The sequence below is a fragment of the Podarcis raffonei genome, chromosome 5 (assembly GCF_027172205.1).
Source record: "Podarcis raffonei isolate rPodRaf1 chromosome 5, rPodRaf1.pri, whole genome shotgun sequence".
In the NCBI taxonomy this organism is placed as follows: domain Eukaryota; kingdom Metazoa; phylum Chordata; class Lepidosauria; order Squamata; family Lacertidae; genus Podarcis; species Podarcis raffonei.
The window spans coordinates 74,244,501-74,270,435 of record NC_070606.1 but is presented as its reverse complement, the minus strand read 5'-3'; the positions used below and the strand labels follow the sequence as shown (position 1 = coordinate 74,270,435).

Below are 25,935 nucleotides of genomic sequence, written 5' to 3'. Positions count from 1 at the left end.
AGCAAATTATACATTTTTGACAAATTCTTAGTACTGGGTTCTAACAGTTCAGTCTCTAATTTTGACTTTTCCACCTGGAAGCCTATTTTTCTGTCTAGTTTAAACACTTCATTTATTTGATGATAGTGTAACCAATCTCTCACCTTTCCTTTTAATTTTTCAAAACTCTGCAATCTCAGTTTATCCCCTTCCTTTTCCAAAATTTCCCAATATCTTGGCCATTTCGACTCCATGTTTAGCTTTTTAACTGCCTTAGCTTCCATTGGTGATAACCATCTTGGAGTCTTATTTTCCAGCAAGTCCTTATATTTAACCCAAACATTCAACAGTGCTTTTCTGACAATATGATTTTTGAAACTTTTATGCGCTTTAACCTTGTCATACCACAAATATGCATGCCACCCAAAAATGTTGTTAAATCCTTCCAAATCCAAAATGTCTGTGTTTTCAAGAAGCAGCCATTCTTTCAGCCAGCAAAAAGCTGCCGCTTCATAGTACAGTTTAAAGTCTGGCAGGGCAAACCCCCCTCTTTCCTTTGAATCCGTTAATATCTTAAATTTTATTCTGGGCTTCTTGCCCTGCCAGACAAATTTAGATATATCTTTCTGCCACTTCTTGAAACAGTCCATTTTATCCATTATTTGCAATGCTTGAAACAAAAACAGCATTCTTGGCAATACATTCATCTTTATAACTGCAATTCGACCTAACAAGGAAAGCTTCAAGTTTGACCATATCTCTAAATCTTTTTTCACTTCTGTCCAAGTTTTTTCATAATTGTCTTTAAATAGATTCACATTCTTAGCTGTCATATTCACACCCAGATATTTCACTTTTTTAACCACATTCAACCCCGTCTCATTCTGAAACCTTTCTTTTTCTATCTGTGTTAAGTTTTTCTCCAATACCTTAGTCTTTAACTTATTCAATTTAAATCCTGCCAATTGACCAAACTCTTGGATTATTTCCAAAACTCTTTTCGTGCTAGCTTCTGGCTCCTGCAATGTAAGTACCAGGTCATCTGCAAATGCTCTCAATTTGTATTGTTTGGCTCCGACCTGAATCCCTTTAACCAACTGGTCCCTCCTGATCATATTAAGCAAAACCTCCAGGACCGATATAAAAAGTAATGGGGAGATAGGGCACCCCTGACGTGTCCCTTTTTCAATCTTAAACTCTTCTGTTACCACATTATTTACAATTAGTTTTGCTTTCTGTTCAGAGTATATTGCACCTATACCATTTTCAAACCCTTGGCCTACCCCCATCCCCCGGAGGTTCTTCAACATAAAACTCCAAGAAATGTTGTCAAAGGCTTTCTCGGCATCCACAAATATCAAAACAGCCTTAGTGTTTATATTCACTTCCAACTTCTCCAAAATGTCAATTATATTCCTTACGTTCTCCGACAAATGCCTTTTCGGGAGAAAGCCCGCTTGGTCCCCATGAATCTCCTCCATCAAAACTCTTTTCAGTCTCTTTGCTAAAACATCAGCAAAGATTTTGTAATCCACATTTAATAGGGAGATGGGTCGGTAGTTCTTAAGTTGGGTCTTTTCAGTCTCTGTCTTTGGTATAAGTGTAATGTAGGCCTCTCTCCACGTATCGGGTGCCTTCCTCCCCTCCATAATCTCGTTACAGACTTCCTTCAAAGGTTGTATAAGTCCTTCCTTCAAAACTTTGTAATATTTGGAAGTCAGTCCATCTGGTCCAGGTGATTTGCCCAACGTCATGTTTTGAATGGCATCTTCTATTTCCTGTAGTGATATCTCCTGATTCAAAATTGTCTTACTTTCCTGCGAAATCTTTTTCAGCCCATTTTTCTCGAGGAATTGTTGTATGTCTGTTTCATTCTGCGGCCCTTGTGTATACAATTGTCTAAAGTAGTTCTGAAAACAATTCCTAATTTCCACTGGGTTACATATGTTCTTTCCTTCCACTTCTAAGTTTGTTACCGTGTTGAGTTTTTGTCTCTTCTTTATTTGCCAAGCCAATAACTTGCCACATTTGTCTGCAGATTCAAAAGATTTCTGTCTCATTTGTTTAATTTTCCATTCTATTTCTTGATTCATCAGTTCCATATATTGTGTTTGATACAATTTAATTTCTCTTAGAATCTCTTGCGATTTTGGCTTCAGTCTTAATTTCCTTTCCCCTTCTTTTATCTTTTCCAAAATTTTCTCTTTCCTCTCATTTTGCTTTCTTTTCTTTAATGTATTTTGTTGTATCAAAAACCCTCTCATCACGGCTTTACTTGCATCCCATACTATTCTTTTTTCTACTTTAGTCCTTAAATTGATTTCAAAGTAATCTTTCAGAGTTTTTTGGGCCTTTTTGCAGATCTCCTCGTCTCTAAATAAGGTGTCATTCATTCTCCATCTGAAGGAACCAGTTGTTGTTTGCTTCATCTCCATCTTTACTGCGTTATGGTCGGAGAGAGTTTTTGGGCAGATTTCCACTTTTTTTATATTCGACGCCATACCGCTAGTCACCCAGATTTGGTCGATCCTGGTCCATGTCATCTTGGCTTCAGAAAAGAAGGTTCCCTCTCTCTCTAATGGGTGTTTTGTTCTCCAAATGTCAATCAAATCCATATTGTCAGTCATTTCAAAAAAGGTCTTTGGTAGTCTTCCATCTTTGGTGACTACCTGTCTTTGTGCTTTATCCATATTTGTTGAAACTACTCCATTCATGTCTCCCATCATAATCAATTTATAGTCCATATAGTCCGTTAAAGTCTCATGCAACTTCTTAAAAAATTCTGTTTTCCCTTCATTTGGTGCATATATCCCCACTATCAGAAATTTTTCTCCTTGAAATTGAATTTCAATTGCCAAATATCTTCCTTGATCATCTTTAAAGATTTGTTTCGGCTGCAGATTTTCCTTTACATAGATCACCACTCCTCTCTTTTTTACTTTATCTGAAGATATAAATTCTTGTCCCAGTCTCTTATTTATTAACAATTTTCTATGTGCTCTTGTCACATGGGTCTCTTGTAAACAAATCAAGTCCAAATGATCTTTCTTTAAAGCATGAAATATATTTTTTCTTTTTCGGGGGTTGTTTAGACCATTACAATTCCAAGTTAGAAGTTGCAAAGTCATGATGGGGTTATTTAATTCCTCCTACAGCTCCCAATTGTTGTTCGTCCTTTGTCGGTGGTTCTGTGTCTTTGTCTAATCTTGAAGGATGTCCTTCTCCTGGATGGATCTCTTTCTGTAGGTCTTCTTCGTGTTCTCCCAGGAACTTGTCTTTATCACTCACTGTTTTTATTCTTCTTTTCTTTCCCTTGTATTTAAAAGACAAGCCTTGGGGGAACTCCCATCTGAATAGTATGTAGTTCCTCTTCAGTAGTGTCACCAAATCCTTGTAAGGTCCTCTTGCATCCAAGATACTTTTAGGGATGTCTTTAAAAATCTCGATATAGAAATCCTCAATTCGAAGGGTTGTTTGGTAATGCAGGTTCAATATTCTATCCCTCTCTTCTTTGGATCTTAGAGTTATCAAGCAATCTCTGGGTCTATTCTTCTTCTGCCTTATTCCCAACCTGAATGCACTCTCAATTTTGAACTCTTCTTCTTTCAAATCTTGCTTCCAGAAGTCAGAAAACTCTTTTGTCAAGTAGTCCACCAGGTTATCTTCTTCTTTTTCCGGCACAAGTCTAATCCTTAAGTTTTTCTCCTTGCGTTGCATATCCTGCATTGAAAGTGCCAGTTCATACTCATCCAGTTTCCTGTACACCGGTGGAAGTTTCCCTTCAACAACAGTAGCAATTTCCTTAGCTTCTTCCGCTATCTTTCGCGTTGTAGATGAATCTTCCAATAGTTTCCCAATTGCTTCTGCATTTGAGTTCACTTTATTTCCAAGGTCAGTTATACTTTTTGTATTCAGATCAATTTTCCCAGAGATTTCTTCAATTTTCTTATTTGTTTCAGCACCTTGCTTCTTTAATTCCTCTAAGGATTCACTTATTTTTCCCAAGGCCTTTGTAAACGCATCTTCTGAAGACATTGTTTTCACTCTTGCCTTTGTGGCAGCTGCAGTTCCCGAGGCCCCTGATACAGAGGCCCTTCTTTGCATAGAAGAGTCCACTTTGTATTGTCTACCAGATCTCAAAGTTGTTTCTTGTGAATCTTCTTTCTGTTTACCATCTGCCATAACAAAGTCTTTCGTTCAAGGTCATTCCCACACTCTTAAGCTGTCAACAATAAAGAGTTCTCAGGTTTTAAAATTCCACTTGGTTGCTGAAACTGACCAAATCCTCTAGAGGGCGCAAAATCAGTTACTGAACTTTGAATTGTTCCCACACTTCCAAAAAACAAAAGCCCTCCAAATCCCTTACTTTGTAAAAGATCCAAGTCAAAAATATACTGCAAATAACTTACTATGTAACCAAATACGATGTTTCAAGTTGAGAGTAACCAAAGTCTATATATCAGTTACTTTCTAACCTTATTTATAACAGCCGTCCTTAGCCGGTGTCTTTCCTCCGGCAGTCCGACCCCCAGGTAGGTAAGCAGCGGTATTCAGTTCAATCTCCTTTGAAATAGGCAGGAAATCCCTTTAAAATCTTCTTCCCCCCCTCTCCTGCCTTTTTGGGGGGGAGTTCTTTGCTTGGTGTTGGATTTCTTAGCTCATAAAAGCTCCTGTCAAAAGTTACAGCTTCACTGTCTTTCGCTTTAATCTTGCTGCAGGACGGTAAGCAGACTTCCTTTTTAGTACTTATCCGTCTCGGAGTCCAAATTCATTAATCTTAACGTCCAATTTGTAGTGCAAACTCAATCCTACTCACGGAAAGTTGCTCTTTTTTAATCCAAAATTTTCGGAAGAAGTCAGCGCTCTCCGCTGATGGCGACGCGGCTTCGCTTCGCAGGCTGGGTGAAAGCGACTCTCAGCACCGCTCCACGCACCCCTCCGCTGATCTATGGCCTTTAAAAAGGCTATTTCACAACGTCGGGGGGGGGCAATGGTGCCCGCCGAGTCTCCGGTTCACAGGCTACGCGCCTGTGACTTTTAAGGGTCTTTGCTCCGCCGTGAGCAACAAGACCCGAACCCGCGAAGCAGATTTCTCCCGGAGCTCCGGGAGAAATCCGCCATTCAGCGCTGGCGCTAACCCGGAAGTCTATATATACTACCTTTATCTTCCAAGTAACTAAAATGTGGTGTACATGGTTCTCCACCCCATTTCATCTTCACAAGCTTGTGAGGTGGGTTAGTCTTAAGAGATAGTGACTGGCCCAAGGTCACCCAGTGAGCTTCATGGCTGAGTAGGAATTCATACCTTGGTCTCCAAGGTTATAGTCCAACACTCTAACCCAGAGCTTTCCAAACTTTGCATGTCAATGACACACTTTCTAGACATGCATCATTTCACAACACAGTAGTTCAGTTTTACCAACAAACCGGAGGTTAAACTAGCCCCTTTTCGGTCCCGGGAAGAGCAATGGGAGCATTAACGCGACACTGCAGCTGACACACTAATGTGTCACAACACAGAGTTTAGAAAGCTTTGCTCTAACCATTACACCACATCTCAAGGTGTCATCCAGGGGCCATTATTAATGTTCTTTTTAATCTGCCAGCCACATGCATGACAAGTGTTAACCCATGTAAAAACAATTATGGATGTAAACACATCTACACAAAAAAAGGACTTTAGATTTCTGAAAACAACCCACACCAGCTACAATCCACACCAGCTTTACACCCAGAACAATTTTTGTGCCAGCACTTCCACACCTAGAACACATTGCTAAATTGGGTTAAAAGGGTGCAAAGGTTTTACAGATACAATATTAGCAGTGTTCACACATCACAGTAAACTATTGTTAAAGGTTTACTCTGAATGAGCATGTGCTTTGCTCCCCCTCCCCCCGCACAGGTTGTTTTGCACCAAGCAAACCATGATTTGAAGCCAAGGTTTGTTCTTAGCTTACCAATTATGGTCTGAGTGAAATAACCATGTTCGGATGAAATTCTAAACCAGGAAATGTGGTTTGTTGCTCTGGCTTGTATCAGGAAGAGAAAGCATGAGCAATCTGGGCCACTGTCAAAGCAGTAAGAAAAATATGTACAGGTGGCATACACACATGCACATATAATATTCTTATAGTATATATGCAGATAATACTATATTTATTAGTTTCACTTGGATAGTATATGTATTTGTAACAATAATTATATCTGTGTCTTTTTTGCTCATTTCTAAAGTATCTAGTCTTAATTGAGCCTTGCTTTTGAGATCAAGATATTAGTCACACATACACCCTGCTCTCTCACTTCCCTCACCTTAGCTGTGTGGCCCTCACAATTCAAATTAAAACTGATTCTTTTGTAATTTTTTAAAAACCAATAATATTTTTTTTAATGAAGCTGATTCAATCTAAAATTACTTTGAGAACCCAGCTTTGATTTAGATTCAGAGCAGGGAAGGATTTGCTACATAGGAATAAGGGATGAGAAGGACACATACTTCTGAAAAACAAATTCATTCAACTCTGAATTGGAGGGCATGGAACCTGCATTTACTTTCTCTCACTCTCTCACACACAAATCTGCATACAGATAAACATTTAAAGCACATGGAACATTTATAACAAAGAAACAGATTTTGAAGAAAATGGAGTGTGCTTACAGATGAACAATTCAAATGCTAAGATGTTATAATCTAAACTACTTCAGTGTTCATTTTCTTACCCACCATAAATATATTGTGTGAGGTGCATTTGCAGCATGCAGAGAAAAACAAAAGGTTGGTTATGAAATGGAACAAAAGAAAAAAGTAAATATGAGGAACCCATAATATCTATTCTAAATGAAAACTATAAAAACAACACTTTCAAGCTGAGCAACTAACTGACCCAAAGATAAAAGGGAAATTGCTACCTTTTATAAATGAACAAAGGACTAAAAATACTCACAACATCTATGATTTTATAGTAAATTTGCTTCCCTAAACTTGCTTTAACAACATGAATATATGCACATTCTTATATGAAAATACTCACCTTAGCTTCACATGTTATAGCTGGCATTCCTTGAGGTTTTAATCCAATTATCTGAAATGTAGAAGAATCTCTATAAACTCCTTTTCGTAGGTGAAGGGAATACATTATTACTTATGTTGTAAATGTGGAAAAAAGCGAATTATAGCAAGGCTGCAAGGAATTCTCTTTATCAAAAGGTTAATTTTTCTGTGATCCACTTTACAGAAAAGTTACTGTTCCCAAATTAAGAAGTTTGTATATTCAGAGGTTCAGGGGAAAGGGTAATGAAAGGCAGCTTTTCAAGTTCAACTATGCCAAAGCTGCTTATTTTCAGTAGGCCCACTCGCAAACACCAAATGTACAAATCCACAAATATTGTCTCCTAATGTGCCTGCTGAAAATAAGCAGCTTTGGCATGTTGAACACACATGCAATGCCCCTCTCCCTCTTTCCTAACATCACTGCCAATAAGATTTGACAAGAGGCAGAAGTTGGGCTCTGCTGCAATCTCATTAAGGTAATCAACTCAGTCATAACAGTTTTGTAAGATGTGCAACAAATGTGTGCCTTATCCAACAGCTGTGTTACCTATGCAATGGTTTTTGTACAGAAAAAGAGAATTCTCAATAAGGAAGCAAAATATTAATAAGCAGAGTCTTCAGGATCAGGTACTGCAGAACTGCCCTGTTTTAAAGTACAGCCACAACAGCACTCAGAGGGTTCCACTTCCACATGACATTTTGAGCAGCAGCAGTTCATTACTTCAAATTAGGCATGTAACATTAATAGCTGAATCCAGATGGCATATGCAAGAGACATGTCACATAACATGCAGTCAACTGCCGAATAATGAAATATTTTAGCTAAAAAGTCTGCAGCAAGAGGTTGCAGTAAGTCAAATCACAGCCCTTATCTTTCTTTCTAGCAAGACACGTTAAAACGGTTTTGTATAGTTTTGTGACGAACAATTTTGGCCAACTGGCAGATAATCTCTTGCATGACGCAGGTAGGGCCCTTGTTATTAGCAGTAGCAGTACTGGCATTCAGCCCAGAAATATACTGCTAATAGTTTAGTGCTCTAAGCACAAAAGTTACATGATTTCGAAGCTCCTGGGGATACAAAGGGAAAACAGGACAAAATGCTGCTCCTTTATGCAGTAAAAATGTAATAAAATTAGCCTGAAAGAAATGACACAGGTATGCAATTGCTTTCTCTCCAAATTCAAAACTGAGGGTAGCTTCACAGGCGTTTCTAACGGCATCTATAAAGCACTCCAACATGGGTATCAGTTAAGAAGCTTGCTCATGCAGGTGTTCCATAGGTGCACTGGAGTGAACACAGACATGACTTAAGTGATGCTGCCTGATTGCAAGGGCCAGCCGGTCACTACAAACTATCCTTCCACTTGAAACGCAGTTGCCAGCAGAAACATAGGTAAATTTTAGAAAGCTATAAAGAGTCAATATACTTACTCTATTCATTTTTACAATAACACATGGTGTTCCTTTAGCATAACCAAAAGTTGCATCTTGTAGTCCAGAGCATGGTCCCAAGTTAGAACGATTAAATTTGCATACTTTTTTTTCAGCATCAGAATCCTGTACAAAGAGTTGTCCTGGAGTACATGGGATGTTATCCACCTGCTTTGATTCATTATACGCTGGGGGAAAGAATTCAATGCATCACATTATGCACTCATTAATTCAATACATATAAAAACTATTGACTTAACAGCTTCAAAAAATTTGGAGAATGATTTCCAAGCTTTGAAATAAAGTAACACACATTCAATATTCAGTATTCACCCAGACGACTACAACACACATTCAATAAATACTCTTCCTGAAGTGAAGGACAGAAAAAACTAGTGAAATATAGATTGCTTTAAGTCTACTGGAAAAGTATGATGTGGGGACACTGGGGCCATGCGGTGCAGTTAACACTGCTGTAGCATTGTTCAGTGGCCTTCAGTTTGTTAATAGCTGAAATCCACCTAGAAGCCTAGCTGCAACATGAGAATCAAAAAGTTTCAAAAGTCCATGCATCTGGAGCTGGAACCTGTTAGCAATCTCAAGGTCATCTTTGCTGAAAACTAGCTCAAAAGGTAGCTGGCACCAAATGGTAACAGATGCTGCTGGTTTTAATTCATTGCAAAACTGATGTCTCCTACTGGATTTAGAATTTTAAACTCATTAACGTCCAAGCATGGTGCAACGTGCTTTATTATCATTGCACTGATTAAATTTCTGATGATTTGTAAAGAGCTTTGATCTACTCAAAAGAGCAAGAGATCCTCACTGCCCACTCTCCAAACTCCCACTAGAATAAGGGCTACAACTCTAAGGCCTGGTGTGGGCCCATTTGCGGCCCACAAGAAATGATAGCAGATGTTGGACATATGCAAAACACTAGAAGCTCAGTAACTGCTGGAGGAAAATAAGAGCTTCCCATCCAGAAGCTTTAAACTTGCTCACCCTCAAGGGTCTGAGAGATATGGGGACCAGACAGGTGACAGGAAACACAAAAATAAACATAAAAGAGCAAACCCCCAATAGATTAAGTACAAATGTATCAGCGGTAGCTGGAAGAGCAGACAGGTGATGCTATAAATCTTCAGCCATTAGGTGGCATTTTCAATCTCAGCTGTTGCTAGGGTAACTTTAAAGTATGTCTTCTTGAAAACTTAAGTTTCATTTATTATTATTCTTGTTCCTCTACCTACCTACCAAGTGTATAAAAAGGTAAAGGACCCCTGACAGTTAAGTCCAGTCACGAACGACTCGGGGGTTGCGGTGCTCATCTTGCTTTACTGGCTGAGGGAGCCGACGTTTGTCCGCAGACAGTTTTTCTGGGTCATGTGGCCAGCATGACCAAGCCGCTTTTGGCGAACCCAGAGCAGTGCACAGAAACGCCGTTTATCTTCCCACCGGAGCGGTACCTATTTATCTACTAGCAATTTGACGTACTTTCGAAATGCTAGGTTGGCAGGAGCTGGGACTGAGCAACGGGAGCTCACCCCGTTGCAGGGATTCGAACCACTGATCTTCCGATTGGCAAGCCATAGGCTCAGTGGTTTAGACCACAGTGCCACCCACGTCCCTACCGAGTAAATAACTGAATGCAATTATAGATCTGATATTAATATTTGAGACTTAGGGAAAATATTACTTTACGAAAACACAAAACACACAATAAAAAGGGCATAATAAAACAATATCCATTTGTTCTTCTAAAACAGACGTGGCTAAACTTTTTTGGCCCAAGGAATGTATCAACTATCAGCACTCCACTCCCAAAAGTCATACATCAGCAGTGGGCACGGCCAATGTTTATGTGCACATGCTCTTATACATCAACACACAAAATCAGCATTTCCAGTCCTCCCTATTTCAGCACTAAGGTGGAGGTAGCTGAAAATGCTGCCTTTTACTTTTGAAGACCAGGCAAATTTTCTTACTGATCTTAGTGCTTTGGTGCTTAATGTTAAGAACTGAGACAAAAGATTCCTCTGTCTTAACCATCCATATGCTAAAACATACATCACAGCTGCAAGAAGAATATACTTAAGCATCCACTGATACATCCAGTAGCATTCAAAAATGCCTGCTTTGTTTTATATATAGTGAGCTATCTGTAGTCTTAAAACAGGATTGTCATCAAGTGTAGTTGTAAATTTTTCATGATTTTATAGTTTTATCTTGTGAGATAAGCCTTTTTAAAAAATCAATTGTGGTGCCTGACAAAGGTATAGATTTCAGCTTCAAAGCCATTGCTATACCAGGTATCCATTGCTATACCAGGTATTTCAGTGAACACAAAATGGAAGTTGCCAATAAAAGTCTCCAATACAATACCAGAAATGAGGCTTTTCGTGTCGTTCCAATGAAGTTCTAGAATTTAGCAGTTTTCTTTTTACAGCTTAAGTGCAGTGTTTCTAAGTGCCTATACAAATTTGATGGTTTCCAACTTAGTTGCTACTCTTTCAGCATGTGTCACACGCTGTGTTATTGGCAAGTTACTTTTCTCAATACAAATAAGACCATATTTAATACAACAATGGTTAAACTTGCAGACAGACTTACTAGTTGTTCTTTTTTACTTTCTGGGATATCTCTCTGCAGTGAAGATTGTGTTTCATACTGAATAAAGGCATGTCAGCAGGACATTCAAGTCTGCATTGTTCTTATCAAAAAAAGCATCCACGCTTGCTGCAATCTCCTCTTTCATTCATCTTTCCTTCCACTGTAGCTTGCCTTCGCTTTCTCAGTCACCTTCTCTTACTTTTAGCTCCTCTCTCGTTTGCCTTCTATTCATTTCTCCTCTCACTTTCCTCCTGTCATCGCCTCTGCCACCTTCGTTCACCTTTCTCTGTCTCTTATGCTCTGTCAACTCACTTTTCACCTTCTGTCACCTTTATTTGCCCCCCTTCTTTCTACTCTCACCTGCAACATGTAAAACAATAAATATGAGCATGCCTAAGCATGGGAAGCAGAGCATAGCTACTTAACACCATCTCTTTACTTAAGTTCCCAACCATCAGATTTCTAGTTTTGATGCAGGGCAGTTCCACTACTTTCATCCATTCCTGTGTCCCCAGTGCTGCAAAATTAAGGCTGCAACTCTATGCACACTTACATTAAAGCAACGAACAAGTGGGTTTGCTGCAGAATAAATATGCATAGGCTTCCACTAAGAAAATCCAATGGAGGAGGGTGTACCTTGTGTAAACAGGTTCTTGGCTAAACTAAGGAATCAAGTGCACATCCATATCCCAATATAACCTGCTCCAGGAAAGGCCAAACCAGTTTTGTTCCCTTTCATCAGCAAGGGCAGTTACAGTCATACCTCGGGTTGAATATGCTTCGGGATGAGCACTTTCGAGTTGCGCTCCGCGGCAACCCGGAAGTAACGGAGCGCGTTACTTCTGGGTTTTGCCGCTTGCACACGCGCAGATGCTCAAAATGACGTCATGCGCATGCGCAGAAGCGCCAAAACGTGACCGGCGCACGCGCAGACACGGGTTACATTTGCTTCTAGATGCAAACGGGGCTCCGGAACGGATCCCGTTCGCATCTAGAGGTACCACTGTACTCTTATTCCTTCCTTCCTTTCTTTTAAATATATATTTTATACACATACTTTATTTTGATTTTGGCTATAATCAAGTTACAAAAAACATAATAAAGCAATCACATTTTTATAAAGCCAAGACCTAGAAAACATAAATCATCTCAACAGTTCATTCATTAATTAAATCATTAATGTCTTACCACTTTAATCAAACCCAACCAAATACTTATTACAGTCATGACAAATTGTATTACCCTTCTTTCTACAACTCTAATGTTATGCATTTACCTAGGAGAAGCAATCTAATTGTGAGTCCTGCAAAACCTGGTCCTTGCTTCTCTGCCTAGCTCAAGTCTGTACTCTGTTTATATGCTGGCAACAAACAGGAATCCCTCTACCTTGACCCTCTACCTCCTCCACAGCCAGTAAGGAAACACAGGATAGTAGCAGACTAGTAAAGAACTGAAGGTTCATAATGTTTGTGGGATTATTCACAAGATTGCATTAAATAAACTTTACCAAGAAACTTTATCCATTTCTTCGCAGCCTACAATTATCACAATGTCAGTTACAGATGGATTCACAAAGGGTAGCACACTGGTGTTTATGTGCATGTAGCAGTTCAAGGCAGATTTTCAGTCTGAACTAAAGTCTGAATACTGTTAAAAATATTCTTGTGGAAAACATGCCATTTCATCATGAAATTTGCAACTGTGGATAATTTGCTTCTGTTTGCTGTGAATGGGTGATGGGCAAGGTACAGTTGCAATTTGCCAATCTTCCCTCCTCTCAGCTACCCAAATGCACTGCTACAAGTATCCCAGATGCTCGCTTATAAACTGTAGCTGGCAGTGTGAAGTGTCCTGCAACTTTCTATCCAAGAATACAGCAGAGAAAATCACACCAGTTTCAAATGCAATTCCCTGACTTCCTTCCCTGTCTAGAAGGACCAGTAGTCCTAGATCCGGCTTCCAAAGAACTGGCGGCTTTGCCAAATATTAACTAGGGTGTGTTACGTCTGCTCAATTTCATTTATAATGAAAGGCAGAAATCAGTCTTGCATGTGTTCTCTCATATAAATACAATTGCACATGGAATGGCATGCATTCTGGAAATGCAACAAGAACACTGTTGGCCTGCCCCTTGCAGAGATTTTTCAAAGTATGTTTGCTCCTTAGCTTTCCACGAGTCAGTAACCTCATAGCACAGGGCATACATTTCATACATAGAAACAATGCCAACATTATAACCATGTATGGCAGGGGGTTGGACTGTTCTAGCCCACAGATTAGTAATTGGAGGGTGGCCATTTAGATCACAAATGACCCCCCCCCGAGTGCTATCCATGTACCAAATGTGCTGCTTTTTTTTTTTTTTTTTGGCATGCTTTTCACTCAAGACATATTTCTATGGCAGTTAATGGCAGAAGAAAGCTTGTTGATGCTAGATGGCAGAACTAGGCACTGTACTAATTTGAGACAGAAGGTCCAGCCCAGTGGCTTTCAACCAAAATAACATACAACTACCTCCAGCTTCCAGACTGCAATGACACAGGTTTATTACATGCTAAAATGGTTGGGATTATACAGCCTTGTATTATTTGAATACATAGTTGTGCATTTTTCCTCCAAGGTTCCCAAATATGGTTTACAGTGCAGCGTTAGCCCTCTGGTTTTAGGAGATTTCTCACTGCTCCTGAACACCTTTGCAGCCCAGTCTCGTTCACCAGAAGGACCCTGGACAATCATACAAGAACCTTTTCACATCCACTAGTGACACACTGCCTCATGGCACCTCGGTCTCCTGGTATGGAATATGCTTCCATTTCCCTTCAACATACAGCAGGCAGCATTCTCTACCAGTTGACATTTATGAAATATTTTCAAGACCAGTCTCATGGCGACTGCAGCAGTGACCAATCTTGAGCATCTAAAGAGGTGTGACTGGTGGCAACTAGGTCTCCACTCTCAAAGAAAGATGCAGCATATGTAGGCAAGAAATAAGCCACCAACATAATTTTCTAAAAGTTGGGTAAGGCCTAGAACCTTCAGTAAGAAATTATTAATGCAGAATAGAAGCTGACTTGGCACAGAATCCATTTTTCTTTTTAGCACAGAGTATACACAGTTTATGACATGTTTCAATTAAATACAGAGGATTTGCCTACTGACTTTCAGAAGACTTGCTGTTCAGATTGCCAGTAGTTCTCAAAACTTTGAACAAAGCTACCTCACTCTTTTATACACAATAAAAATTTAAATTTTTCTGGAACCTAAAAAGTTCCAAGGGGGGAAATACAATGACCTGATCACGTTCTAGACCTAACAGATGGAAGGGAGCTACTTTTCATTACTGTTAATATTTTAAATAAGTTGCTTGAAAAATATATTTATACATACCTCCTAAAAATTCGTGAAGTTTTGTCACATAAGCAGTGTAACTTGCTGACTTATTTTTGCTCAGGAAAAATTCCAGTGCAGTATCTGGCTTTGGTGAAATCATTAGTCCTACAAAAAAAAACAAAAAAAGGAAAACAAAGCTAGCTGCTAATTCATAACACTTCTCAGAAAGAATTATTCTGACACATAAATCCCTCCCCAAAATGTATTTATCTGGACTTTATAGAAATCATGAAGGAATGACCTGTTCACCTCTATTGTACATAATGATCTGAAAGTAATTACAGTATTTAGGTCAATTTTAGAAAATGTATCCCTCAATACTCAAATGATTTAAATGGCAGCATTATAGTTTTACTGATTTGAGATTACATTTCACTTTCTACATTTAAGGTGTGTCTTTTTTATGCAGGGGTGATAACAGAGCAATCCAAGAAACAATAACTTCAATCAAATCAACTCCCCGAAGCCCGTGATAGTGAGGCCCACAGAACACCAATGCTGCATTCGTGTACTCAGACACTGAAATTGAAGGCCTAGCCACACTAAGCATTAGCCTGTATCTTACTCTGTTTCAAACTTGTTTGCATGTATTGTTTAATGGAGGGCTAATGCAAGTTGAGTCAAGATGTCAACATTGGGTTTAGCTGTCCAGTCTACATACCACGCTGTGTAAAAATGACTAGTCCTGCTTACCCTCACTAATCACTTTCTGTGGTCTGATGCCACCTTATATCACCCTAGGAAATTAAGGCACATGAGAAATGTTAAAGAAATAGACAAGTGGGGCCCCATAACAAAATGGTGTGTGGGATGTGTGTCTCTGAGTCTGTAGCTAAAGGGCTTCAAGAAACACTGAAGGCAGCGGCCCCTGCTTAGCTTGGGTCTTACCTCACGTGTAATTTTAAAAAAACACATTTAGAAAGTACAACCAGTCTGCATAGAAGTAAACAGAGGGTGAGGCTTCTCCACACAACTAATGCTTTTATTTCCCTGGGCAGAGGTCCGAGGGAGCAACTTAAGTAACCCCACCTTTGGCAAGCGATAATAGTGGACTACATTGCAGTGCTGCTGTACACTACTCTCACCAAAGTCCTCTTACCTGGAACAGAGGCATATTGGTGAGCTATATTGCATGGTTGTTATATACTATTCTCTAGGCCCAGCCTGCAGTGCAAGGATAAAAGCAATGGATAACACTGCAGGGATGTTGTAAGGTACTCTCTCTTCTCCAGGCAAACCCCCAACCGTCAAACCCTTGCAGGGTCGATATAAACCACTCAGAACCCAAGCTGCAGTATTCAGCCCCCTACCTCTCAAGATTAGGCAAGCTTCAATTCCATGGTTATTTCAGAGCCTGTTTTAAAAGTATTTGTTTACTCAGGCTTCCCCCAATTAACTTAACTACCAGAGTTCCCTGGGAAGAGGGATTGGTGGTTAAACTACTCTGGCAACTGTAGCTCTGTGAGGGGAATAGGTGGGTCTCCTAACAACTCCCAGCACCTTTAAACTACTGTAACCCAGGATTTATTATTACTTTGCTAACGAGGTATAACAGTGCTTTAAATACATGGTGCAGATGTGACTAAACACAGTGTCATCAAATCCTTATGAGGCTGTTCCCCATACTATTTTTTCCTAACTTTAAAAAAAAAACTTCTGCAAACTATGTGTGCTACCATTTTGGCCATATAATGGCAGGCATTCTCCACTGACATGCAGAAACTGAAGATGATTAAGATATTGGCAAGTGCTGGTTCACACTATGCCCTGGCATGTAGCCTCTATGATTGGTGAATCTGTACTTGTTCCTAGTATTTCCAACCACAGTTTGGAAGATCATAAATGTTTCTTGTTAACCGACTCATTGCACCAGAGTTGGGAAAATAAAATAAAATCCCTAACACTGTGGATTTGGGTCCAAAAAAGGACTTGGGGTTATCTGCAAATCAGAAACACCACTTCCCCCAAATCAAAGGCAACCAATGAAGTTTGCATTATAATACATAAGGAAATGCATGCCTCTGTTCCTTATGCCATATAATTACTGACCAGATCTTATTTTGTTTTCATGTTTAACTTGTGTCAACTGTTGTAAGAAAACAGCTGCCTATCAATCTGCTTTATTTCGTTTGCTATTTTAATGCTTATGTGAAGGTCTTCAGATGAGTGGCAGTAACAAGAGCAAAGAAACCTAGAAGTTCAAAGTAATGCTGGCAATGATAAATGCTTCCAACTTAAGAAAACTGCCTATTATAACAAAAGATCTATTGATGTTTGAGTCTGAATGCAAATTTTATCCAAGAAGACGAATACACACTTACCTGGACTAGAAATGCGGTCACGATACTTGGGTATATCATCACGCAATGTTTGAAGCATAACCCACATTGTGAATGTAAAGAGTGCAGCTAAGAAGCCATAGAATACAAGATAAAACAGCAGAATTAAGCCTGCAAAAAAGCACACAGGATGTAGAAGTTAGCAATATATTTAATGCATCAATACAATACAATACAATACAATACAATACAGCATACAATCATCATTACTATTAGTATTAAACAGATCAATTTCCTGCAAAGGCCTAAGTAAAGAGGTACATATTTAACTCATGCTAAGAAGTGAATAATGTTGGTGCCAGCCATACCTCCAAGGGAAAGGAGTTCTACAGATATGGTGCTCCCACAGAGAAGACCCTATCTCATATCACCACACTGCAGAGTTCACTCATCGGTAGGACAGCAAGAAGAGCCTACCATATAGATCTAAGCATATGGGCTAGCTGATGATACAGAGAAACACATCTTCAGATATCTGAGTTTTAAGTTGTTTAGGATTTTATAGTTTATGATTCACACATTTGCAAACAGGCAACCAGTGAAGATGCTGTGAAACTAAACCCAGCTTCTGAATCAAGGGTAGGTCCACAGAGCACATTACAGTAATGTATATAAAATACTACGGCTAGGCTATCCCCACCTAGGAAGGCCGTAGCTGGTGAACTAGCATTTATAGAAGTAGTAGTAGCAGCAGCAGCAGCAGCAGCAGTATTGCTACTGATGCTACCTGGCCCTCTAGTAATGCTGCTTACTTCAGCTGAAACCTGACACTCACCATACTGAAATCAGCAGGTAACAACAACATTGGTTGAGCTAACTTTTAATATTTTTTCCCCTAATTCCATACTTGACATTTCAGTTTTTGAAGCTGTATTATTTAGAAATGATTTTGTAGTAGATGCAGAAGAAGAAAAATTTCTGCTACAGCAACACTCCCCGAGTATTGTGCATACCTTACCAACCAACCTGGTGGGCAGAAATAGTTCTGCAATTAAATTAAATTAAATGCAATTAAATGCTACTGGGCAAGATGAACACTGTGTTATCTAGCAGCTCTGCCACTTGGTTGCCCCAACTAATGAAGCCCTTATGTCAATGGTCCATTGCAGCACTGATGGGAAAACATGAGCAGGTTTTGGGGAACAGAAATGTATAAGACAGCACCATTACAATTGCAGCCTCCTGCCCCCACTGGACATGCAACATATCTATTAGCACACATACAGTGGGGGTAAAGTAAGCTGCCTCCACCATACATGTGTTCTGGAACATATAATAAGGGTTAATATTTAATATGTTGTTTGCTCAATAACTTGTTTAGGGAAACATAAAATTCACAGGGGTAGCCAACATGGTGCCCTCCAGATGTTGCTGGCCTATAACTCCCATGAGCCCCTGCCGTGGACAGTGGTCAGGGATGATGAGAGCTGTAGTCCAACATATGAAAGGCACCACATTGGCTACCTGATCTAGCACATGACTTGAAGAACCAGATATGGCTATTTGCTCTTACAATGCTTTCTTGGCAAAAATTGTTCTTGCCCCCGTCCAGCTCCTAATAGCCCTACTGCGGGGAGGAAGGGGAAGTGAGGTACAATGTGGAACACATGCCTTTTTGTCCACTGGAGGGCTAAAAGCAGCTGGAGGAGGGAACATTTTCATTAGAGAAGATCATATAAGAGAAAGTGCCACAACTCCATCTAATGCAACACAGACCTTTATCAGAGATCGTCTACCCACAAAACATACTTAAATATTCAAATCAAGTGTATTTAGGGTAAAGACTCTTAAAAAGCAATATATTAAAAAGTTTGAAAGAACAAAAAAATGAAATAAGCAGACATAGATTCTACAACACAGAGTCTGATAAAGACAAAGCAAGATGGCCATGCAGCTGTTTCTTGGAGCCTTGAAGGGCAGAGACAGCAGAGATAAGATGAGTCGGGTTATTATCTGGCCTTGACTGCTGTTTTAATCACATGCTCAATTCCGGGGGGGGAGGAAGAACCATAAATGAAAGGAAGTTGATAGTATTGTACTATGGCAACACATATGCTTAATTACTGGCATGTATGTGTGTGTGTGTGCATGCCTGTGTGCAGCTGTGTATGACTCTAGTGTGTGTGCACAAGTCTGCAAATGTGCCTAAGCTCCCAAAGAGGTTTGCAGCCCCTGCAATAAACTATAATTAATGTTACCTATGGCTTGTTTATACAAGCCAGCTTGATCACTCATGGTTAACAAGCTGACTTGTTAAAAAATACATTTTGCTGGTGCAGCTGACACAGGCAGCTGTGGTTAATGGAAAAAAGAAACAAAAACCTCCAAACTCTTCCTCATAGCCATTCCAGGGGAAGGCCATAGCTTAGTGGAAGAGCACATGATTTGCATGTAAAAGGCCCCAGGTTCAATTACTGGTTTCTCCAGGTAATGCTGGGAAAGACTGCTGCCTGAAACCCTAGAAAGTCACTCTCAAGTCAATCTTAACAGTACTGAGATAGTTGGACTAATGGTCTGACCTGGTATAAGGAAGTTTCCCATGTTCCTATGAGAAGCAAGCAGGGTTTAGTATAATATTCAGCTGCAGCTGTTTGTCAGTCATCCAGGTGGGACAGGAGTACAAGCTCATTCATACACAGCTGCATATATTATCTCTTACAATCTCCCACCTTCAGATGGCTGAATATTGCTTTAAGTATGTTGTAAGAGCTAGTTAGTGTTGCAAGGGAAAAACTCAAAAGTACCCTAGTTTGGTTTGAAGACATTTGACAGGTTGTGGTATGTTGTTTCAGCTTGTGCTGTTTAGGTGCCTTGAGTTCTCCCACTGCAAAGTTTTGGAATCTTCACTGCTACACAAGTTTTCACCCTATAGTCTAGCTCAGAGGTTTTCAACCTTTTTGACTCCACGGCTCCCTTGACCAACTACTACATTCTTTCTGTGGCTCCCCTGTGGGGAAACATGCTCTGAGTCTCAGAAACCCAGTTATATCACCCATTGCCTTCAAAGCAGGCAGCCTCCCTTGTGGAGTGTTCCCCCAGTCTCTTCTGCTCCTCTTCTTGGGAATACTCCAGGTAGCCACCGCCTCTCTGAGCTGCCCCCTCATGAGAGATGCCCCCTCACACCGCCCCACAGGGGCCCCGGGAAGAGAATGCCCCCAGCCTAAGCAGCCCCATGGAGACTAGCCAAAGCTAAACATGAAGCAAACAGCCACACAAGCCTTTGGGGGGGGGAGAGATGAGAGGGCACCAGAAGAGGGAGGAACAATGGCCAGTGTTGCCCGTGGCACCCCTAACTATCATTCAAGGCAACCCAGGGTCCCACAGCACACTGGCTGAAAACCGCTGGTCTAGCTAACTCTCTGCTTAAACCACTAGCTGCTATTCAGCATGACTCTGGGAGCAGTTTACAAATAAAAACATTAAACATTTTTTGAAAATCCAAACCACCAAGCTGCAGCTGGCCATTCAAAATCCAGCAGAAATCAGAATTAAAAAACCAGGGCAAATAAAATGTCTTCCACAAAAAAATATATGAGGGTATCTCCAGGCAAGCCTCTGTAAAGAGTGTTAAAGCCAAAGTGCCACGACTGAAATGTTCTGTCTCCAGCCATCACCCACTCACTACAGTGAGGGGGGCATGCACAAAATAGGGCCTCTGAGACCCATCTTAATGGGTCTCAGCATACTGACTGTCCTTTCTTTTAGGAAAGCTGTAAGGGAGATCTGATAGAGATGTATAGAATTATGGAAAGTGTAGAGAATGTCCATTTAGACTTTCCTCCCTCTCAAATAATACCACCTCACCTGAGGCCATCTAATTAAGTTGAATGCTGGAAGCTTCAGGACAAAGCAAAAGAATTACTGTACTTATTTACACGGCGCTTAGTTAAAACTATGGAATTTGCTAAAACAAGCTGTAGGAATGGTAACCAACTTGGGTGGCTTAAAAAAAATTTAATGGCTTTTTGTGCTGTTTTTTTAAAGGTTAAGGCTATCAATGGCTATATCTATATTCCATCCAGTACCAGTTGCTGGGGATCACAGATGTGCTATATAACACAGCTATCCTGATTGTGGGCTTCCCACAGATATCTGGTTGGCAGTGTGAGAACAGAATGCTGAACTAGATAGGCCTTTGGTCTTGTCCAGAAGGGCTCTTCTTACGTAGCATTTGTCATGACGGAGCAGCAGTACGCACCTATAATTCATAACCCAACACACACCACTTATAGTCATTCAAATTTCTCATTAATGCTTTTGGTTAAAGGGGCTGCTTCCTGAAGTTTCTGGGTGTTATCAATGACAGCAAAACTAACAGTGGCAGCCTCTGAAGGTTTTCCTAATTACACTTTGAATGTCATTCAAATAGTCAGAACAGGTGTGATACTTGCCCTCACTTCTCATTCTTCAATGGAATTGATGGGGCTAGTACAGAATTTAATATTTAATCATTCCTATTAGTTCTTCTCTTTGGATACTGAAGCTTTTGTAAGACAGGAATATAAAGAATTGGAGATTTAAGTAACTGAAGAGCCTGAAATAGCAACTACTGGATAGCCAACATGATGGCCTCTAGTTGATGGTTGATCTAATTGATCATCTTTCCTGATTACTGGTCATGCTAGCTGAGGCAGGCAACGCATATACTATTGCTGACGGCAAAATGTATGCAACATTAGTAAAGAGAGGGAAGGAAAATTAGGTGGAATTTGTTCTTCGCATTTTGAAATTCACAAGTTAACTAATATGTAACTGTTGAATTTATTATTACTGATTGTTAGTGGGAAACTAACACAGTCTTCCTGCCCCCCAAACATCCATACACAATTCCCTCCCACAAATTCCTGTCTAACAGCTTTCTATAAACACTTTACCATCTCAAATTATTCAACTCCCTTGCCTCACTCACCCCTAATCATGCCTTTAGTAGTAAGGTAAAGGGACCCCTGACCATTAGGTCCAGTCGTGACTGACTCTGGGATTGCGGCGCTCATCTCGCTTTATTGGCTGAGGGAGCCGGCGTACAGCTGGTCATGTGGCCAGCATGACTAAGCCGCTTCTGGCAAACCAGAGCAGCACACGGAAATGCCATTTACCTTCCCACCGGAGCGGTACCTATTTATTTACTTGCACTTTGATGTGCTTTCAAACTGCTAGGTTGGCAGGAGCAGGGACTTTCTGATTGGCAAGTCCTAGGCTCTGTGGTTTAACCCACAGCACCACCCGCGTCCCTAGTACTAGTACTAATAGTAATATTTACTATTATTATTATTTTATTATTTATAGCCCGCCCATCTGGCTGGGTTTCCCCAGCCACACTGGGTGGCTTACAGCATATCTAAAAACATAATAAAAACATCAAGTGTTAAAAACATGCCTGGCTACAGCCCAACAGGAACCATTTTTAATACTAAGGCGAAAAGGCCAGTAAACATAGTGTTTCCTTCCACAAAAGCCCACTCCAGATTCCGCTCTCTACCTCCAACTCTCTTTTAAAAAAGCATTTTTACCCTGCTCTTTAACTGAAAATGCTCCTAGAGAAGCTTAAAAAAATAAGAAGTAAGGTTGTAAGGCAGGTGGCAAGGACTACCTGAAAGACATGGCACAAGGAACAGAGGATAGGAATGAAGGGGGGGGGGAGAGAAGCAAACTCAAGAACCAGTTCTTTAAAATCAGCCTCAATGCAGAATACAGCATCTTGCAACTTCCTTTTCTTTCCTAGCGAAAAAGGGGAGAAGAGAGGCAACAGAATTCTGCTCCAAGCCCAGGGCTTCAGGAAAGGGAGGAGGTTTATTACAGGAAAGAACAGCAGAAAAAAGCAGGCATGAGAAAGATATAAAATGGTACAAGCCGCTCCTCTGTAGGATTGTGGGGATATTTCTGATGCTCTAACATACCAGCAGTTGCTTTTTTTTAAAGGCAGGGCTGTGTACCTCAGCAACTTGCTGAAGGTTGATCTTGAACTTCTGAACACCAGAATGAAATGCACAATCTCCATGGTAACTGTGGTTGTGCAATAAGCAGTCTCAGGCTGGTCAAGATATTTTTGTTCATTTCCCTCTTTTTCCTCAAGTTCACAAACTAATATCTTTCTGAATACCTGCTGAATCTGCAAAATTTGCCAAAATCCTCAGCTTGTCTGTGGTGGCCCTCTTTCACTGCTGTGTTGGGAAAAGTTCACTATTGGATACAGCAATGAAATAATGATGGCTCTTGCATAGGATGTAAAGCATCTCTCATGAAAGCTCACTTTTCTAGATATATAGTAAACGGTGAAGTAACTGTACTTATAAATGGGACTGGAAGATAAGTGTATGTTTAAACTTTAAAGTAATTTAACAGTTAAAAGCTGGCTTTATAGGTCAGAAGCATCGCCATGAATTGTGTTTAGAAGCAAACTAACGGTCCCTAAGCTCTTTATGATCTACATGCAACAATCCAAGGAAATTACCAACGTATGAACAACAATGCCAAGATCCTTGGCCTCAGGAAGGCACACTGCAACTCAGACGTTGACCATGCAACTCTTCTGGACACATCTACAATAACAAATATTGTAGCTTGCAAACTCCCCACTTCAAGGGAAATGTGGCAACCCTCCCCCAGCCAAAACAAGCAAAACAAGGGGAGAGATTAACAACAGGAAAATAAGAGGAAAGGCTGCATTTTGGAATGGAGCATACATAGCTCCGCTGCTATCCAGACTGGATGGTCAGCTTTATTAAGTAGATGTTAAGACTTTCCAGAGGATAGCCGTGTTAGTCTGTTGAAACAAAAAGTTTTGTGAAACCTTGAAGGCAAATAGATCGTGGACTAAGCTTTTGCGGACTACAGCAACTGACGATGTGGATGTAGTCCTAGTCTTTAAGGTGCCACGAGACACTCTGCAGTGCACTTTCATTCCCTACCAGCAAATGTTTGGGCTTGCATTCTTCGGCAGGCAGTTTCAACAAGAACGTGAAGAGTTTTGCATTGACTGCAGAACAATGGAAACACCAGTATCCTATGGATATATGTAATTAATGATAAAAAGTCATGAAGATCTATTAATTGGTTTTATCAGTTCTTAGGAACACAGGATTTTTTTGGGGGGGGGGGGGAATCCACTGCCCTAAAAAGACTGAGATTTAATTTAGCATGTTCAACGTTGGCTAAGTGGGGGGAGGGGATGCTTTGAAGTTTGCCAGGTTAATTTTACATGCTGGATAGGTCTGAAAAAATAGCCAAGAGTATTGGTACAGAAATATTTGAGATAGATAGATAGATGATAGATATCTCATGCTTAATGTGGATTCAATGTTACATTCAAACAAAATCAGAACTTTAGTTATTTTTACTGAAATCCTTGTAAGCAATAGCATACTTTCCGTATATTAGTTAGCAAAGAAAAAAATGAGACACTGAAAACTGTTAACATAGCAATTCTAGTTTGCTTGAGGAGCTCTGAATGTTGGTGTGTGCTTCCTAGGAATCACCTAGATTTTTTAAAATAGATTTGACTGTTATTGCATCCATGAAATACTTTGACATGTTACTTAGTTAAGCTACTAATTTTGTATGACAAATCATTTCTCAAAATGGATGCTTTCATGCAGTGAAGTACAGAAGACAAATCACTGCTTACTATATAACTGGGCTGAATCCATCATCATGCGAATGTGTTCAGCTTATGCAACCTTCCTTTCCTCCCTCTTACAGTTCCTCACAGCCCCACCCCCAAATCTGCTCTATAGGGTCTCTTAAACCTCTGGAGTGGAAGTGAGGGGCTCCGGTGGCAGGGGGGTGGGAGGGAGAAGAGGAATGGAAGTCCCACGGCAGAAGCAGAACTCTGCTCTACTAATGCACAGACACCAATGGAAACGATCTTTGTGGGATAGCATCATCTACTGACCAGGGACTCCACAATCAGAGAATAATCTGAATTAAATAAACCATTTTAACTAGGATGCAAGTTCTCAAATTGTGGCTAGGAAAGTGTTTTCTACAGAAAGTAGAAGCAAACATACTGTACATATTGTTACAGAAAACAAACATATATACAGTTCTAAGATTTTTGGATGATGCTAACAGCAAACAAGTGACAATCATTTTTATTATATATTGTATCATGCCAGTTCCCAACGTTCTGAAATAACTTCCACTATTCCATCATAATATATAAAACCAGTAAGTAAATATACCAACACAGCATACAAGCCAACATAGGCTGAAAATAATAATCTGAAAGGCATGGAAAGGGCCTGTCACCAGCCAGGTTAATTAAGAAATGTCTAAGGAATGGTATAAAGCTTCACAGATATGAGCAAACCTCTTTTAAAATGGCTGGAATCCTCTTCAGTCCCTATCTGTATCAGTTTCAGTTAATTTCTATGGAGAAAAAGTAAAGCACAATGTTGTTGTGGGAGCTTCCCTGATAAAACACCTGACCACAAGCTAGGTTCAAATCAAAGGGTAAAAGAAACCAGCATTTTCCCAATAAAGCACATGTGCATGTGTGCATATGCACAGACAGAATGCTCCCTGGAGGCCATGGCTGGTTCAAGGAATTGATCTGGAATGGATAAATGTTCTTTCAAGCCAAGATAATAGACTCAACAATGAACAAGAAGATGGGCGAACTACCCACCTTAAACTCTTTCCCTTCCTATACATCACTGAGCTTCTTGCAGCATAATCTCCAGCAAGCAAAGTAAATGGAGACAGAAAGACCACACAAGCCTTGTATTTAACAATCTGCCTGGGTAGCCATATACAGTGGAACCTCGTGTTATGTACTGTCCTCCTTGCGAACGCTGCGGGTTACGAGCTCCGCTAACCTGGAAGTAGATGCCCCTTGTTGAGAACTTTGCCCCAGGATGCAAACAGAAGTTGCACGCCGGCAGCAGCGGGAGGCGCCATTAGTGAAAGTGCACCTCATGTTATGAGCAGTTTCGGGTTACAAACGGACCTCCAGGACTGAACAGTTAAAGTTTGTAACCGGAGGTACCACTGTATGACTAGGAATTCAATGCAGCTGACAGAATGGGAAGGACAGATCACTCCATACCCTCTTTCAGTCCACCTGGCCCCTGCTGGTAACCCGTTCCTCAGCTTTATTCCCTTGCTCCCCAGGCTGTTTGTTAATAGGCATTTTA

At 40.3% G+C, this 25,935-nt stretch overlaps 1 protein-coding gene across 1 annotated transcript in view; it reads right to left on the bottom strand.

Annotated features, from left to right (window-relative positions):
- The window catches only part of ATP1B3 (ATPase Na+/K+ transporting subunit beta 3), a 39,485-nt gene that overhangs the window by 6,241 nt on the left and 7,309 nt on the right, over nt 1–25,935 (bottom strand). The window contains exons 2-5 of the mRNA XM_053390160.1: nt 16,784–16,912; nt 14,460–14,567; nt 8,463–8,650; nt 7,011–7,061 (exon numbers count right to left, since the gene is read on the bottom strand). Coding sequence (XP_053246135.1) covers nt 7,011–7,061; nt 8,463–8,650; nt 14,460–14,567; nt 16,784–16,912 — 476 coding nt within the window. The remainder of the gene's footprint in view (nt 1–7,010; nt 7,062–8,462; nt 8,651–14,459; nt 14,568–16,783; nt 16,913–25,935) is intronic.